Here is a 19,156-nt window from a genome sequence, read left to right on the forward strand (position 1 = left end):
CTCTCTGCGTGTCCCCCCCCCCAATCATTTCTAGCCAAACCATTATTTTTTCAAAATGATTTCCCATTCAACAGAGTAAGTGTAGAAATAATTATGGGATATTAAGGATCGCAATCATAGTAATTAATCCACAAGTGTATTTTTCTAGAAAAATTCCATTTAACTACAAAACATTCAGTAAATACAATATGTACTTATAAACAGTATCATTAGTATACGGTATTTTGGAAATGCATGGTGCAAACTGGAAAATTTCACTATGCCTCCGGTACGGGTGCGTATATGAGCATATACGGCTGTCTAATACGAGTATAAATACTGAAGACATACACGTATACACACTTCCATGACGCTGCTAACATCTGCCATGCAGGTTCCTTAGTTTTGCAAATGAAGAATCTTTCCCATTAAATGTATAGTTGCCACCTACAATTTGGGGCAGGCAAAGCTCTACCCTCTTGGAAAACAGACACGCTATTACCATCATGTATTCGTTTGCCCTTTACTGTGTGCAAATTTCACAAAATGAATTTATAAAGAGAATTGAGAGTCCTAAGTACCGCTGATGCCAAAGAAAAGGCCTTTTTCTTTATGCACATGAAATTACACACCTTTAAGCAAGGTATCATAATATCGTTTCACACTACTTCATGCATCTGACCATTGACCTGAAATTACCAATCTTTGTATTCATTTTTTCTTGATATCCTCCTAGATATGCATCATAGACCGAATCAGATTTTTTCGCTTGCTTTAGCAGTTCTCCATTAGCAACAACAACTAATTCGTATGTTTTAAGGCCTGTAACAACCCTCTGTCTGTACCTGTCTTACTGCATCCGCATCCTCCTTCTGCCATCCCTGCAAATCAAGCACACTCTGGGCAGTGCTGATTGCTGAAGTAAAGCTTAAACTTGTACAGAGTTGGTTGCATCTCTCAAGAATAATCTGCACATTCAACATTTAGAATGAAAGAAGGAGCAAGGAGAAGAGTAGCAGTCTAGGACGGGGGCAGAGAGAGTCTTCAGATAACACGAAGCTCCAGTCGTCAGAAATAAGGGAATGCTGTCAAGGCACATTAGAAGAAGATCAAACAAAACAAAACCCAACAAAAAACCCAGAGCAGGAAAAAACCCAAAGGCCAGAGACAAGAGACATGCTCTGAAACGGAGGCAACAGCAAGCAGCTCTGCGTACCACGTCAGGCTAGAAACCCAAGGGGAAGAACGAGGGGTGTCAGCAGGGCAGCAGCCAACTCCCAGCGGGGTTTGCTGGCTGCATGAAAACTGCATCCGTACATACCTGTATGTGGGGAGGGAAAAGAAGAGACAGGAGGAAACGCATCTCGAAGCAAGAGAGGCAGGCAAATAAATGCCAAATTTGAATTTCAAAGCTAATGAGATCTAACCCATAGGATATACCAATTTGGTATTTCTCAGTCAGGGGAAAATAAAAAAAAATAAAAAAAAAAAAAGATTTTGTCACATAACAAGTTGCTACTAAGAAGATAAATACTGTGAGGCAGACCAGCTCAATTTATATGAGCTGGTCTAACAGACAAGTACTGTCTGATGATAAGTGAAATTCAGGCTCTCTACAAGGTATTTTTTTCTTTCTTTTCCCAATACAGGAGCACACACTGAAGTAATAAATCTACGTCTGAAACTATGACTATCCCAGTTGTTAAAAAATATTAAAAAAAATCGATACACCAATGACTGACAAATGGCTGTTTTTACAACTACAACTGGGCTGTATCATCATACCACAGAAAGAATTTAAAGAGGATGTGTAGGGAGCAAATGTCCTTGGAGGTACAGAAGTGGGTTAAGGTATTGTAACTCTGGGTCAAAGAAGAGCAGAAGTTGCAGACAGGTTAGCAGAAGGGCTGAAAATGTGTGAGATGAAGTACAACTCTGTGCATATCAACATGACCAAGCAGCACCTCTGACCAGCCCTGACACACAGAGACTATAAACACCCAGCACAGCTAAATCTGCATGATTCGCATCGCCCTCCCTAGGAAGAAAAGATAAGGATGGTACTGTTTGCTTTTCCACAGCAAAGAGTTGTAGCTATTTCATTAAACAGGTCAGACATCAAGTGCCCGCACAAGTACTTGATGACATGACCTGGAATCTGCATGCAGCACAGGTAGCTGGAAGACAAGGAGTTACCACCACCTGGAGAAAGAAATGTTCTCATGAACTATGCAGAATGCACAGTTTTGCATTTCCAGCCATTGCCACACTTTTTTTTTTTTTTTTAAATTCAGTTACAGATTATTTGCACCTTTGGCCTCATTGACCATATGCCTTAGAATAAAGGATCACATTTTGCATGAAGGATTGCTGTCTCTCACTGGACAAATTCAAGGGTATTTCTACTCAAAGCAGTTACTTCCCACTTGTCTGCCTCCGATTCGATCATTAGAGTCCCTTTAAAAGAGTGTTTATTGATCATGTTACCTACAATATTTAATTCTCAGAATTACAATGAGGAAACGTGAATAACTGATTGCGCTGTCAAATGAATCCCATATTATTCAACTGCTAGGTTGAGAAAAGCCGTTTCTAATTGATGGGCTATTTCTACAGGACATTGTGTGACACTTCCCACTCATGTATTTCAAGTTCTTTGAAACTCCAATGCCTTTATCAAATGACCCTCCTCAGGCTTTACATTAATTAAGGTCTTTTCAGGACATTTTCCTTCGGGTTAAAGGATACCAAATCTTCTCTTCTTGATGCAGTTTGTTGGGGTTTTTTGTTTGTTTGTTTAATAATAGCTAGCACTTCCCTTTTTCTTTTACACATTTTCAACCGTTTTTTCATTTATAGTCCCCCGTTACTTAAGTCTACACAAACTCTGTATAGGCCTTTGCACTGCTCTCCCTTTGCATTCTTTTTCTTCCTTTCTTACCTTCTATATCGATGTTCATACAAACACAAAATCTGCAGAGGCACTGACAAATGAAAGTTGGAAGGGACATCAGCAAGATCATCTAGTCCAACACCAATATGTCAAAGTGTTAGTCACAGTAAAACCACGTGAAGCTCCCACAGTCGACTACGTATCAGATGATCAAAATCAGGTGCAGATTCTTCCAACTTCAGGTTGCCACAATACTGAGAACACGTATAAGAAGTTTGCTTAGTCTGTCAATAGCCTGTATTTCTACAGCACCTTTCAGCAAAGGAAAAAATTAGCAGTCCATCCCCTAGCCTGCATATTTACTGTTGAATACCGATAACTCTGTCACAAACTCCATTAATCAGTCCAATGCCAACTGCTGGCATTTCATCTACAAGGCCTTTTTTTATACAGAGTTGAACAGTCTGAGTTTCAGATAACCAGGCTCAAATGTTTTAACAAATCGAAGATTATCAATGTATTTTCAAAAGGAATATATGTTACCAAGCTAGAAAAATGTTAGCAGATCACTGAGACCTACACATCATCTGTATCACGTTCATACTTACCAGGTACTACGGTGAAATAAATCTTGCATCTTTGATTTTTTTGGTGTGCAATTGTCTCATTTGCTATTAAGTTGTTATAGTAAAGCCCATCCTGAATACAAAATTCTGAAAATAGAATTTATAAACTCTGTGCAGTCTCGCATAAAATCGAAGGATCTAAAAATCAGCGCGAGCAATGAATTCACACTTATTACTAGGTGAACGTAATAGCCACGGTGTCAACATGGGCGGTCAAGCCCTCCTTTAGACCATTAAAATGAGTTGACCAGACTAAGTGCTCAGCACCTGAACATTCCTATTAAGCCGCATATGTGAGCTGAGCTCTTGAACATCTAGATGTTAATCAGGACATTTAAAGGTCTAAAGGTAATTCAACAGTTTTCACACCGGAAAGAATCTCCACCCTACACCTGCCAAGCCAAGGAAATTATTTGGATGCAAATTACTAAGCCACAGGTTTCCACAAGAGAGGATAAAAGCAGCGTAAGATAAAATACAAATCCACAAGTCTGTTTTCAGTTGAAAATATAGTAGCACTGTAGCAATTGCCACTTCCTATTCAATGCCCGCTTCACTGCATGAAACGAAGCGCTGCGCTGCAGGAGAATTTCAGCTTTTGGAATACAAGTTTCCACTTTTCTGCCAAATTGGCATTACCACTGGTAACACTCTTCTTTAGTTACAGGCAAAAGAGTAAGTATTTCATCCCATTATACAATATACAGTTACCTGAACGCTGTTGAGCAGATTCCAAGGGAAAGAATTTCATCCTCGTCTTAGTCCTCTAAAAAAGGTCCTAACATTATTTTAACAGCAGTTCAGAGATCACTAGCAAAACACTGCCATCTTTGCTTCTTGAAACGACTTTTGAAACCACTTTCAACACAAATATACGTGTACAGTACAAGCACATAAACTGCACGGTGTTACACTTAGTTCCAACTCTGTTGCAGTTTACAGTGTTTAAACACCACAACACACACACCAATCCTTGTTCACGGTCTGCGTCTGTAAGCAGCCAAACCAAATCCACCATCGCAACTGCTATTTGTTCACAGTGTTTTTCCTAAAGCTGCTAAAATATACATTTCCATCCATCTAGGTTCCAATAGGCTAGTACGGAAAAAACTGTAGCCACAAATAAATGAGCCATCACTGGATAGGACAGAAGAATTTTCAATTACATGGAAAACAAGGAAACAGGCAACTGCATTATATAACATACTCGGTTCATTTATTTAGATAAATGTAACTAAAATGTGGTACAACTCTTTTATTATAGAAGTGTAATAAAAATAAAGTCTTTGTTGCTGCAATCCTGCAGTTGGAATTCCAAACTTATTCCAGCTGGGATTTTCCAGCTACTGCTGAGGTGCACTGGCACATGATTTAGCTCCCCCCCCCCCCCCCCAAAAAAATTGCACAAGGATTTTGCCAGTTGGAGAACAAAACAATATTGAGAGTTCATATTTATTGTTCCTCACAGCAAGACTTTAATCCGATTTTTTCAGCCACCAGTCTCACGTAACCCAAAACCATCTTTCTTGCTGTCTGCACATCATGTGGAACACAGCAGAATCTGATTTTGTCTTCAGTCTCCACATCTCAGTGCAAAAGCATCCAAACAGTACTCTCTCAATTCTAGGTAAACTCTTCATATTCTTGTGTGTGCATATACATATAATAAAAAATTCAAGAGTTTACCATTTTGGGGTATTTAGAAACAGTTATCAACAGTTAAATATAACATTTAAATTTGATATCTCCCAAAGTTATATGCACAGAACTTTCACTGCAGGCTGTAGGTCTGCTGTGTGTCCTTCACTGAAAGGGTTATAAAGAGGGACCGTGGATCCTTTCTGTTTTTGCGGACCGTTATCTTTCCTCTCAGGGCCTCTCCTGCAAAAGTAAAAAGGAAATTACTATGCTTACATTACTGAATCATGCACAGGAGTAGCAAAGATGCATTACATACCCTTATGTTGCATGAGAAGCTGTTCCCAATTAATGAGAATTAAACAAATTTACCAAAGTTTCCTTTAAGTTTTCAAAGCTCTAAGCAATGGTCTCGACAACAAACGTTAAGTCAAACTGACTGCAGTTCTACTTAGTGAGTTGCTGAGTTATGTCTGATGCTTTACTTCTCAGATGACCCACCCAGAGAGGCGATATGCCAATTATTTAACTTGTGATTGAGGAAGAACACTGTATTCCTTGGATACATTAACCTCTCTTTGTATCTGGTTGAGCTGGATCAGCACACCACTACCTAGCATTTCCAGGCACATACAAGTCTCAGTTGGACAGGTGCTAAGTGCCATTGTACTATTCCCCCCCATCCCCATCCCAGTTTAAAAGATCAATATTCTCATGAAATGATATACTACATCTTTAAATTCTTGAACATAGATTTCTGGCCGTGAAGTAAGGAGCAAAATTAGCGGTAACACAAAAGTATAAAAAAGCAAAATCGCTACTCCATAGAATTTAATATTGCATTATTCCTTTGCTGAGCTCCCTAATTTAAACGCATCTCTACTATCAACTTTGATTAAAACCAAGTAACCACAGAACTTCCTACTTCATATGCCACGTGATTTGTATTTGCACTGCATTTCATTTAAACTCTAATTAGGTAATACTTTGTTTTACGAACTATCAGGCTTTCTTGACCATACCCACTCAGCACGTATGGGCTTCTGCTAAAACCAGGGAGAACACTTTGACACAGAAGGAAAGAGCTGAGACATCTCCCCAAGGCAGAGAGGCATAACGCTCGCTTTTGGTGTTACTAAATTTAAGTAAAAGCTCTCCTCCTAGAGAAATTCCAGGCCTCGATGTTTCTGTTGAACATTTTGTCCTAGCCTGCGCTGATCAAGCCCAGTTCCATCCCAACAGCAGCTACAGTCGCACAGCACATCAAGTTTTTCCATATTTATTCCTCACATAATTCAAAGGTCTGTTCTAGCTTGTAAAAGCACTGTCAGATTCTGAAATAAACGAGGAGAAATATTAAACCTGCTGTGCCAGCTAAGAAACTTGTGTATACTAAGAGAAGTTTTACTTTTCACACACAAGACAAGAGATTATTTGTGGATCTGCAAGTCCAATTTCATGATATAACAGTCCATTTTATTGTCATGCAAACATACTCAATGGATAAGATGTAAAAAGCCTTTATAGCTCTGCAACATCCTGAAACTTTACACGGGACTAAACGAAGGAACAATGAGTCCATTTCTCTATAGGCACGGCCGTTCTGAACTTCTTTTGTCTCCCGCATTTATGATCCTTATAAGAAAAAGATAGCGGCAAACTAGATTTTACAGATATTAAGAGCACCAGGAACCGATTCATGCTATATAAATTCAAGACAAGACTTAGAAGTTTGTACCCATCATGAAAAAGTCACACAAACCGAAATCCATAGCTAATTTCAACTAGTCATAGGGTCTACTATTTGCATACTTGAAAGCTTTATTTAAAAAGCAGTTTTGAGAGACCAAGCTTTCAACAAGGTTCTTGATTTCCAGATACTTATGGAGCTACTTCAATTAACAATATCAATATTGTTGAGTATTAAGCACAAATTTACTGAGAAGGCAGTACAGGAGGACATTAAAGAAAATTTAGTTTTCTTATTAGCTTTCAGCTGCTTCCCCCAACCTCCACCCCCCACACCAACAATATGCACTTGCGTACCTGACTGGTACCAGCGAGGTACCAAAAAGAAAACCCTCAGATCTCTGCAGAGCAAAGAGTTTCATAAATTTCCCTAAATCATATACAACTGACATTTGGGCTACATTGTACCCACTAAATACTGGAGAGAGGTTAATAAATTTCCAGAACATTAGTGTGGCTGTCAATCTAGTACTTGAAGAATTTAGCCTCAAATCTTTAGTTTCACAGAAAGAGAAAAAAAAAAAAAATAAAAAGGTAAGGAAGTGGAAGCAACCTGCAAGCTTATTTGCAAATGCAAATTTCTTTGCTGATATGGACATACATGACTGAATATATATAATGTTACACATGTACAAAAAGATTACTTTTTAAACATCTCCATGCTTGAAATGTTTATATACACAGCAATTTTAAGAATGTACATGTGAAGAAAGGCTTCCCCATTTTGGTGTCTAGACTAAAGGCCTGAAGTCAGAAGGTATTAACATCCCTTTAAATATAAATGACTACATTTGTAGGTTTTTTCAACTTCATAAATACTAACAGTACATTGTGCATCACAGGTTGATTCAAACTCAGATTAACACAGGAGCGATTTCAGATTTGTCACATGCAAAAATAGCTAAATCATAATTTTAAAATAGCTCAAGATACAACCCAGGAGCTGAACGCAAATACCTTCAGGTTAGTATTTTATATTTCGTTTAAAGGCATGGACTGCAGAAAGGCAGAATGAATATTTAATTTTTAAATCTGACAATGTATGGAGTTTTTAAATAACACCATATTTATGTTAGAAAAAATAAAATAAAACTTTAAGCCAACAGCATTAACATTTTCAAGCAAGGTATCTGAAATTAAGTGCCCCAGCAAGAGACTAATTTTGAGATCAGAGGACCTTCACCTTCTACAACACGTTGGGGGACTATAAGAATCAGGATATCTTCTTTGGTAGCCTTCAGTCAGATACTCAAAAGGTCAGCTACAGCTCAAACTCCTATGCAACCTATATGTCATTGCAGAAGTTCTAGAATTACAAATTCTGTCCCAATAGCCTGGCTCTGGCTTGATGACCAACATACACATAGCATTCTTTTTATCCTTAGAAACTATACACTCAGTGAATATTCTAATAGCTGAAGGAAAAAAAAAAATCCACAAATACTGATGTTACCTCATATTGCAGGGAAATGCGACCTATACAGGCTTTTTAGTCTTGTTTTTAATGATCTTACTGAGAGGGTTATCTCTTAATTTCACCATGCTTTTGTGAAGATTGCTGCTTGCAGTTACCAGAAAAACTAATCTTAATTTATTTTCAGTCCTTAATAAGCCCTGCAATTTAAGTTAGATCTGTAAATATTTAGGAAGCCTATTGCTAAGCCACTTTATACCATCATTTTAAAACACAAGAACTACATCTAAGAGATGATTCTACTGAACACATTACAGGAAGGCATGATCTCGATCTGTACCAGTAAGTTCTCTGCTACTCTTCCATTACGCCTCCCTTGCCCCATCCATCTTCATCCCTCACAGCAGCCACATCCCCTGTTACTACTTTCCCATCTCACTGGATCCAAAGTATTTCCCAGCTGTTCATTACTTACAGTGATTTTAAAAGCCATGCTCCACTAAAAAGCTGAAATTTTCAATATTCTTATTGCAAAAATGAAACCGAACAGCAATCCAAAAATTAAACCAGTTTCAAAGTCAGTAAGATTTTTAGCAGTCTTCATTTGGCACAATTCTTGGTTATATCCACAAACAGTAAACTGACACAAGGTCCACGTTATAAATAATAAATGCAGGACATCTTGTCAAAGGCTGCAGTATAAACATCACAGAAAGCTTTTCAACAAGAATGACTGCAGTACAAATACTATACAAAACATCAAAAAACTGTATTCTTTGATAATTTTGCACATTTTATTAATTTAACAGTTAGCTGGGAATTTCACTTCAGTTCCTGTGCAGCTTTATTATTAGGACACAAATGACTGACATAATGCAATGAGATTTGCAAAGAATGGCAAAAACAGTTTCACAGATTACTTAAGCAGAGACAGATTTGCCTGGTAGAAGGACAAGGTAAAGAAAAAAGGGCATTATAGCTTCTCTCCAGCTAGAAAGTTTAACCTAGTGTGAACACACACGCTTTCAGAACTGCTGCAAAATGAATTATTTGATATATTTTAACATCCTATAATACTGAATGTTTTAAAAATTGTTAAGACTAAAGAGCCTCTAAGACAATTAAAATTCCACTATTTAAATCAACCCATGCGGCAATCTTACCCTTCAAAACATTTAAACAAAGCAATACAATAACTGAAATAAAAAAACTAAATATAATTTCATAGATCACATCTGACTTCATAGAACAGAACCCTGAGATTCTGTTTGTAAAGGCCGTTAATGAAATGAAGCACTTAATTTTTCTCAGCTATTTCTTATGCAGTAACCATATTAAATCTGCCTTTCTAAACAGTCTTTTCTGAGGGCTGAAGCAAACAACAGCAGTGCAACCAACTAACAGAAAGGCAGTTCTGAACAATTAATCAATGTCATGTAGATAGAAAATGACTGATGGTTTTTCACCATTCTGCTGTCCTGTGAGCTGCCTGGAGGAAGCCGTCTCTGGGACTCAGCTGCATCACCTTGCTCTTATCATGCTCAGTTGAACGCAAGTAAACCACACAGTGCCATTGCAGTTTGATTAGGACAAAACTGAATCTATTACGATCCCCGTCCCGCATTTTTATTATCCCTTGGGGAGCCCTGAAATTTGTCGCCAAAAAGAAAAAAAAAAAACCCCACGAAAGAATTCAGCAGAAGTGCTGCACAAGCTTGCTAGCACAAGAAAAAAAGCATCCCATGGTCCATACTGACCCACTGTCAAATAATACATGTCTGATCACGTGCTCTACAGTACACCCTATACATATGTGCTCTGAACACTCAAAATAGTTTATTTTGGTTCTGACTTTTACCATCAGTGAAAACTGTAAGCAATCATATTTTTCACTTATGTTTGTGCAATACAATCATACATTGGGCAAGCCTGCAGTTTGTGAGCGAAGGTACCTCTCAGTGCAAGAGCCCTATCACTAAGAGCGTTTAGGCCCAACAAACTGTATTTTTTCAGTCTGTAACTTGATTAATCTGAAAGAACTTGACTGACCCCAATGATTCCATGCAGTCTCCCGTAGAAGTTGTATCTACAGGATGCAACTTAATGTCCCCTCCCTCTTTGATTATGAAAAATAATCGAAAGAATTACTGAAGGTAGCCAGGAATCAAGATCTTTCAGGTTTCCTTCTTTTCTTCCTGTGGAAGAGCTTTATGAAGCTAACAGTGAGACAAGAACATGGTACTCAAAGCATTCTTTATTCTGACCCCCATTAAAATTTAAGAGCCTTACAAAAGATCTCACTGGCATTACTTCAAAGACAGCTGCTAGAAAACTGCAGTGGATTTAGGCTAAACTTTAACTACCAAACTGCTGGTGAGAACTATCTCTGCAATTCCCCAAAACGGCAACAGCCACAAGCTTCTAAGTGGTAGTCGTATCTGCCTTCAGTTATATAAGTTAAGCTTTGACACCACTCTTCACGATAAGGTTGTTCTTGCTTGAGGCTGACAATTTAAACGTTATCTAGTTTTCCACTTCAGTTTAGACTAACTGAACCCACTACCTTATACAACACTGAGGTCTAGCAGCATGCAACTGAAAGCAAGCAAGTCTCAAAAGCATTACTCGGGAAGAGTTGGCTAGAAAGTAGTTTCCATGAACCATCTATCTTCTGAAAATGAACAGTGAAAGAAATCATTCATGGTGGGACCAAGAGCATTTCCCTTAAACTCAATAACTTATCCCTTATCCTCTCATTCGTCGTCTTAAACTGCAGGCACCTGCAGCTGTAGGCAGACCATCACCTTCCCATTTGGCCGCTTCTCTTACTGAGCCCCCAACCCAAGGGGATCCAATGAGCAGTTTCTGTACTGAGCAGTAATCACTGCCTTTCGGTATTATCCATCTGATCTGCGACATCCTTCTTCCACCGGCTGGTTACTTCCATAAACTAAGCAGCTGTTCGCCAACTCCTTCGGTTACACCACTGTTCACCCTCTTCTGAAACTCTGTTGAGGTTCTGTCTTTTCCTTTCATGCTCGTATATTCTCTGAAGAGGTTTTGTACCAAATAGGCATGTTTCAACTCCCCAAGACAAACCATGAACGAGGCTGCTGCAAAGAAGTCTACGCAGCCAGTTGGGTGAGGTAAGACAGTCTTGCATGGCTGCCCAAGATAACGTGCACACGCTGCAAGTGACCGAGATTCCCAAGATTGCTCAGGTACCAGAAACGGCTGCCACAGGGAACGGCGAAGACCAGACACATAGTCCTCCAAAATGTATAGCTGCAGTAGTCAAACTCACTCACCTAGAACTAGTCTTAATTCACTACTTTTTGTAGCGGAGATCCTAAACTGTACAGCCTTGTCCCAATCTTTCTCAGCAGTTGTGACAAAATTCTGAGAAAACCAGATTGTTGCTGCTGTATGAACCATAACCCCTTGCAGTTGCAGAACTTGCAGAGGGGGGCACACAGAACGGCACAAGAAGTCCATCCAAGACGTCCTGTCTAGGTACAGAACCTCTATTATCTTTCAAAGGGATAAAAAGCCATGAGAAGAGATTCTCTCATTTTAGTGCCTGAAATACACACTTAGAAATGTTTCTGAAAAGTCAGCAGGACGATTTTAAACCGCAGATTTCAAAAGATACAGCATGACGTATGCAAGATTTAGCGTGACCTCAAAAATCAATTTTTAACAATTACTAGATTTTAAAAGCGAGCATAATTTTGGGAGGTATCACTTGTAAGTAAACAAGTGACAGCATTCTATAGACACCATGTTGCAGCTGTAGACAGGCAAAACAGACACTAAAATCTCAGTTAGGAACCAAATTATCCAACTGGGATGCACAATACTGAAGTATTTCAGTGTAAGATCAAAACATTCAGACGGATTAATTGTGCCAGCATTGTTTTCCTACTTTTAACAAAGTGCTCTCGGTAGACAAATTAACATTTTTCAGTTTGTAAATTTACAAACAGCTACCCAATTATGGAAACTGGGGAGTTAAAGATAATCGAGGATTTTACAGGGGCTTAGTCATGTGAGTTCTACTTCAGTTTTGCTGTGCTAGCCCCTTTTAGCACCACAGAAAAACAAATCAAGGTTTTATTTCCACTGCAAGGCAATATCAAGAACACAAAATGCCGACAATATGCTGTTTTATTGCTAATAGAATTTGCTTGCATACAGATCTAGGTTTTAACTTAACGCACTGTTACCAAAAAGATTCTGTGGGCCCTTTAAAATATTTTTTCTAAGCATTTTATTTATTTAGTAAATGCTTGAGACAGCCAAATGAGAAGGATATTCTGCATATAATTTTTTGTTAATGAAACTTAGCAGGAATATTTCAACAAACAACAAAAGGAAAAGACTTATGTTTGGACCATTAATAAGAAAAAGATACTGCTTTGGCATCTCAATTTCAATTTTCAAAATAAAGACATTTTTGAGCTATTCAAAGGGCTGCTAAGTGAAGCCTTGTACTCTGTAGGGAGTCTACAATACAATACTCTTTTGTCTGAGAAAACCCAGCTTTTCTGGCAATAAAACATCATCTGGCTTCTTTCTCCAGTTTCTTTAATTTTACTGCTTGCTAAGCAGTTAAAGCATATCCAACACGCTGGCGCTATTTTATTTTACTTCATTGTACATCAGCTTCAATTCTCTCGTCACAGTCTGTGAGGAGGAAAACTAGCTTTTCAGAATACATGAGTAGTAAGAGACTATCCCCCACTCACACATTAAAGCTAAACCAAATCAATAGAAATTATCCATTAAAACTATATACAAAGCTGTCTACCATAGTTAGGTATCAAGCTGAAATTCAGTGGTAAATCAGAAGTATTAATTAGGTGTAACTTTTATTGCCTCACTCTCCAGATCTTTGGACCTAGATTAAACGTCTCCCGTTTCATCCTAGAGAATTTGCAAACATTGCACACCTAGCGCAGGCTGCGGCAGGAATGGCAAAGGAGGGAGCATTAGCTGCAAGCTCCATTCTTTGGCTTGTAGTGGCTTGATTCTGTTATCGTTAGAATAGAGATCAAAACACTCAGTCTTTTTTATGGTTGAGAAAATAGATCTATTTTTACAACAAATAACCTGGCATCAAACAGCTGAGAAAATTAGCTAGTTCACACTGCAGAACAAAACAATTTTGCCATGGCATAAAAGAGCCTTTTCCTGTAAAACACCCAACAGGTTCAGATATCTGTAAACTCAACCTCTTTTACAGAGCAAATCCAAATACAATCAAGTGCTTTATAACCACTTCAGGCATATCCCCAAAAGCTATAAAGCATCTGATAGAGACTTTAAGTCAGCCTGACTATTTTACTCAGAATTAGAAATCTGAGGGAACCATTTTTCTTTACTGGGGAAAAAAAATGCACTGCCCTATCTGAAAGATGCTTTCAAAACAAGAAATCATTTTAAATGCATTTTATACCACCAAATTCCTCTTTCACTACCTATTGAAATACAGAAAGCAAATGCCACCACAGGTACACTGGTCAGATTATTGCAAGACTCAAATCATATTACTTCTATTTATTTTCCAATATTTACTAAGAAAAGAGCTTGTCCTGACTCAAACAATGTTGCAGACAACACCAAGTTGGGCAGGAGTGTTGACCTGCTGGAGGGTAGGAAGGCTCTACAGACAGATCCGGACAGGCTGGATCGATGGGCCGAGGCCAACTGTGTGAGGTCCAACAAGGCCGAGTGCCGGGTCCTGCACTTGGGTCACAACAACCCCATGCAGCGCTACAGGCTTGGGGAAGAGCGGCTGGAAAGCTGCCTGGTGGAAAAGGACCTGGGGGTGCTGGTCAACAGTTGGTTGAACATGAGCCGGTGGTGTGCCCAGGTGGCCAAGGCGGCCAACAGCATCCTGGCTTGGATCAGAAACAGTGTGGCCAGCAGGTCTAGGGCAGCGATCGTCCCCCTGTACTCGGCTCCGGTGAGGCTGCACCTCGAATACTGTGTTCGGTTTTGGGCCCCTCACTACAAGACAGACATCGAGGTGCTGGAGTGCGTCCAAAGAAGGGCAACGAAGCCGGTGAAGGGTCTAGAGCACAAGTCTTATGAGGAGCAGCTGAGGGAACTGGGGTTGTTTAGCCTGGAGAAAAGGAGGCTGAGAGGAGACCTTATCCCTCCCTGCAACTACCTGAAAGGAGGTTGTAGCAGGGTGGGTGTCGGTCTCTTCTCCCAAGCGAAAGGACAAGAGGAAACGGCCTCAAGTTGCACCAGGGGAGGTCTAGATTGGATATCAGGAAAGATTTCTTCACCGAAAGGGTTTTCAAGCATTGGAACAGGCTGCCCAGGGAAGTGGTTGAGTCACCATCCCTGGAGGTATTTAAAAGATGTGTAAACATGGAGCACTTAGGGGCATGGTTTAGTGGCGGACTTGACAGTGTTAGGTTTACGGTTGCGCTTGATGATCTTAAGAGTCTTTTCCAGCCTAAATGATTCTATGAATACATTTAGTCACAAGTGGGTCTTCTTTGCTGTGCCTCCCAAGGCCATATATACGTTTCTTATTGTAAGAATTTCTACAGAGGATTGAGGAACTTTGGTAAACACAGGGATGGACATAAAGGCTGAAGCCTTCAAATGAAGCAAATGTGTTTAATCTAATAGAGTCACTTTTTTCTTCAGTTAACTTGCATTGAGAAAATTCCACCTGAAGACAAAAAGTTTCCCCGAAAGCTAAGTACACTTGGAGAGGAGCGCAGTTCAACAAGCCAGGCAGAAACAACGCATGGTAAAATTGTAACGAGCAGTGCTAATTCATTAACAAGTGACAGACGAGAAACAGATGGAAGTACAACTTTACATATACTGCAGAAGAAGTTTGAGCAGTTTGTTTAGCTGGTAAAATGGTAAGCGAAAGACTGAAGAAATCAAAAAATATGGTTAACCACAAATTACCAAGATGAATATTCAAGTCACAATTCTTACAAAGGAAAAAAACCCCACAATATGAAAAAATGGAAAATAAGGAAATCTGTACTTATAGTAACATGTCTTGAGGAAAAAAATGATTTTTTAACAATGAAGGAGAAGGATCAAAGTCAGGGAGAATGGTTTTTCAAAAACAAATCACCTAAATAAAGAAAAATTCCTATGTATGTATCAGGAAACACGTTCTGCCCTGATGGGCTTATGTCATCAATGAAAAACAAATACCCCACAGGAATTAAGACTGGGATTACAAAGGAAAAGGAAATTACATCAAGAGTTTCTCTCAGAGCCTTCTCTAACACTAGAAATAACAGGCAGAGAATCCTAGATTAAAGTGGTAATTTTATATAAGATATAAAACCAGACAGAATGGGTAAAAAGATTGGAAAGGGGAACTTAATTACAAAGAGAAGGAAACGGGTAGAAAGCAAAGAGAAACAGCTATAACAAGATTTGTTACGGGAAGAATTTTAAGAAACATCAGCTAATAAAGAGAAAGGAAGGAGTTATGGCAAAAGTGATCTTCAAGGTCAACTAGGTTGTGTTCACTGCTTCAGAGCACACTGTTTCTGCAGTTGTCTTCAGAAAGTCACGGCACCCAGACTAGAATTCTGGAGCCAGGCACACCTCCCAGTAATTTTACACATTTGATAAATGTCAAATGATCTATGTAATATTAAATAATGTGCATATTCTAACAAATGTCATTGCACTTAAAAAAGTTGCACTTCACACCCTATGACATTGAAATTTAATGAGTTGCAGCAAGGACACCTTCGCCAGCCTTGTCTAGAAAGAGAAACTGCACAGAACACGAGCCAAGTACAAATGCACCAATGCATATGTGCACCCCAAGAAGTGACAGGACCTAAGAATATGCAAATGAAAATTATTTAAGAATATGAAGTCAAAGCATGAAAGAGAGAAATGATTTGTCAGATAACATAGACCACAATGCCTTCAGGAAAGGTTCCTGGTAAAAAGTTGTCATGGCTGATAGCTGGAAAAGGCAACTGTAAAAGCAGTTTAATTGAGTGCAGATGCTGCTTTCACCATTGTACATTCCTAATTAGGTCTGTTAAGAGAGACAATATTCCATGTACATCAATACTTCTCTATAGCATCTCTAAGCTTCTTGACCTCAGGGGTTTTTTGCAGCTTTCACGTTAAGTCTTTGTATGCTTTCCCCCAATATGTCTCATCTATTTATAAACTGTTCAGGTCGGGGCCATATATTACCATAAGTTTATTAACCAACCAGCAGAAAAGAGCCCCATTCTGAGGTTCCTCCCTTGGTCCCACTAGTCTGTAAAGAAAAATGGCCCTCAAAGGCAACTAATTCACCACTGGGTGAGAGTTCAACAGTGGTGAGTAAATATCTAGTGGTTAAGTGGACAAAAATTAAAAAATCATAAAACAGCATAAAAATTTAACTACTTTATTACCTTTGATTATAAGACGACTAGGAGAGTCTGAAAGAAAGTGCAATTCTACAGGAATAAGAGGGCAAGACTTATAATTCTTGACCTGTTGTATGTCTATGCTCTTGCATGACTATCCTGTAATGATCACGGACATATTTCTGTGCTATAAAGCAAGGAATATTTGACTACTTGCATAGAAATGTATTTTCAAGGCTTACCAAAAAGAGCTAATTAAAACCACTAACAAGCATCGCTTTAGTCTTCAAAACCTTACTTCAACAATTTATCATGTGAATTTTGGGTTATCCCCGATGACAACAAAAGCCTTTTTACCTGCATCAAATTCAAGGTGAAACACATTACAGTACTTGCCCATTTAATAAAAATTTACAGTGTATCAAAATAACATCTTCCATACTTCAATGGATCAAGTTCATGGCTGCAAGTTCTTTGAAACTGTTTCCAATTACAGAGTAATCCCATAGTGCCAGGTATAACACCCACGCATATATTCATGATTCATTTAACAAATACAGCGTAGTTCAGGAGTGCTACAAAAAAATCCTACGCAATCGCTTGACAAATATGATACTTAAGAACATTAGTAATGTTGAAATTAAGAGAATGGTTTTAGCAATGTTCTGGTCTTGTATTTTTCTGTGTCAGAAATGCTTTGATACGGAAGTTTTCTCATCAAAATTACAGTATGGATCTATGCAAGTGTAAGACATATGCCCGCTCACAATATACCTATGCAGACGTTTATATGTATTTTTAACGTGAATTTTGTATAGACAGATATTTCCCAGTGCTTTGCTGAGAGAAAAAAATCTCTTCAGCAGCAGCTGAAAGATTTCCTTACTAATTCTTTTTAACACTTATGTCATTTTTAATGTATTTTAGATTTAAATTTAATGATAACAGCAGTGTAACACAACCATTGTTGCACCGCAACTGAATTTAAATATACCTGCTTCTACAGGAATTGGTTTCTCCAGGAGAAAAACTGTCTGCTTCCAGTGTGTTTTGGTACACTGGGGACCAGTTGAAAACAAGACCTGCAATGGGAGAGTTCAAGAGTTTGATTAAGAACAACATTTTTGATATCACACCACATCAATCAATTACCAAACACACATGCACGTGAAGTGTTTGCTACAGCAAAATAGACTCACTGCCAAACACCTTGAGGCAGAATAAAATACAAAACCACCCCCATCTCTCAAAGACATTTTTAAAACGCATAACCTAATACTCACCTTGTTGTGACAGTTCTTCTCAAAAAATATATCAAAATAACCAGCAACTGCCTATAAAAAGAGGAAAATGCAAATATGATAAAAGAATAATAGCGACGCTCAAGAAAAAGTCTACCGTTACTATATACATTTATTGGGATTTCTACTCCTTTTCAAGCCTTTACTAAGAGGAACAAACTTAGATTTATGCTTTCAGGCATGCTAGAATCCTAAGTAAAAAAAATAAGCTGTCACCGCACCTTCATTCTACTTGAGAATATTCAGCCCGCTGTAACTGCATTTTATTACACACCAAATTTTAGTCTCAGTTTCCAAAATAACCCACACACCCTAACTGAAACTAGAATTACAAATGAGAAAAGAGCCTTTCAGATGTGCAAACCCACAAACATAAAATTCAGTCCTTGTCCTCTACGGCTCCAACGACCCTCACTGAATACACCCACGGTACAAGGGATTCTGCATGACATGTCTGCTCTTTGTGTAGCTTAACACTATTTTCCACAAAAGCTCCCTGGGAACAGACGAAGAGCATAAGCAGGCAGGGAATATTTTTCCTCCTCTACTACACACACAGGTAAGGAAAAAGATTTGCAAATGCTTCATGCGGACCTTTCCAGCAGTTAATAGTTTCTAACAGTAACTCTCGATAGGATTCCTCGGAACGCTTCTTCTGTCCCTCCTGCCATCCCACTCCTAACATCAAAAAGAGCCTCTCTTTTCAGTACATAATTCATTAGTGGGACTTTTCATCCAGCTTGAAGAGGAAAAGAAATACAAAATGTCCGCACACAGAACAGTACACCCACACTAGTAGATACACAGTCTTTTAATACTGCCCTGCTTTTTTGACAGAAGTGCCTTGTGAGAGTCCCAGAAATTCAAAGAATTCAAATAAAGAACAGGAAGAAGCTAATAAAAGACCATCCACCTCTGAAATCCTGTCCATGCTCACCTTTATTTGCTTTCTAGTGTCTCCTACAAAAAGGCTAAAGCAAATCAGACCATGGGCCCAAGGCAGTTATGCTTTTCTATTACATGTCAGCCTGAAGAAATGATCCAGAATAGGCTTTAGAGTAACTCCAACTACAGCAGCCGGGGACTCTCTATCCCTGTGACAGCAGGAGGGGATTCTCCCCACGCCAGCGATATAGTACATTCAAATAAGATACGTACCAATTCAATGATAGCAAGCCTGCTGC

The 19,156-nt window shown here is 38.8% G+C and overlaps 1 protein-coding gene across 2 annotated transcripts in view; it reads right to left on the reverse strand.

The window, feature by feature from the left end:
• Window positions 1–4,692: 4,692 nt before the first annotated feature.
• PRMT3 (protein arginine methyltransferase 3) overlaps window positions 4,693–19,156 on the reverse strand; it is a 68,637-nt gene continuing 54,173 nt past the window's right edge. For both annotated transcript variants that reach the window (XM_052810979.1, XM_052810978.1), the window contains 3 exons: window positions 17,955–18,005; window positions 17,666–17,753; window positions 4,693–5,379 (listed from right to left, as the gene is read on the reverse strand). In XM_052810979.1, coding sequence (XP_052666939.1) covers window positions 5,270–5,379; window positions 17,666–17,753; window positions 17,955–18,005 — 249 coding nt within the window. In that variant the 3' untranslated portion in view covers window positions 4,693–5,269. The remainder of the gene's footprint in view (window positions 5,380–17,665; window positions 17,754–17,954; window positions 18,006–19,156) is intronic.

Source organism: Harpia harpyja, chromosome 16, assembly GCF_026419915.1.
Source record: "Harpia harpyja isolate bHarHar1 chromosome 16, bHarHar1 primary haplotype, whole genome shotgun sequence".
NCBI classification, from domain to species: domain Eukaryota; kingdom Metazoa; phylum Chordata; class Aves; order Accipitriformes; family Accipitridae; genus Harpia; species Harpia harpyja.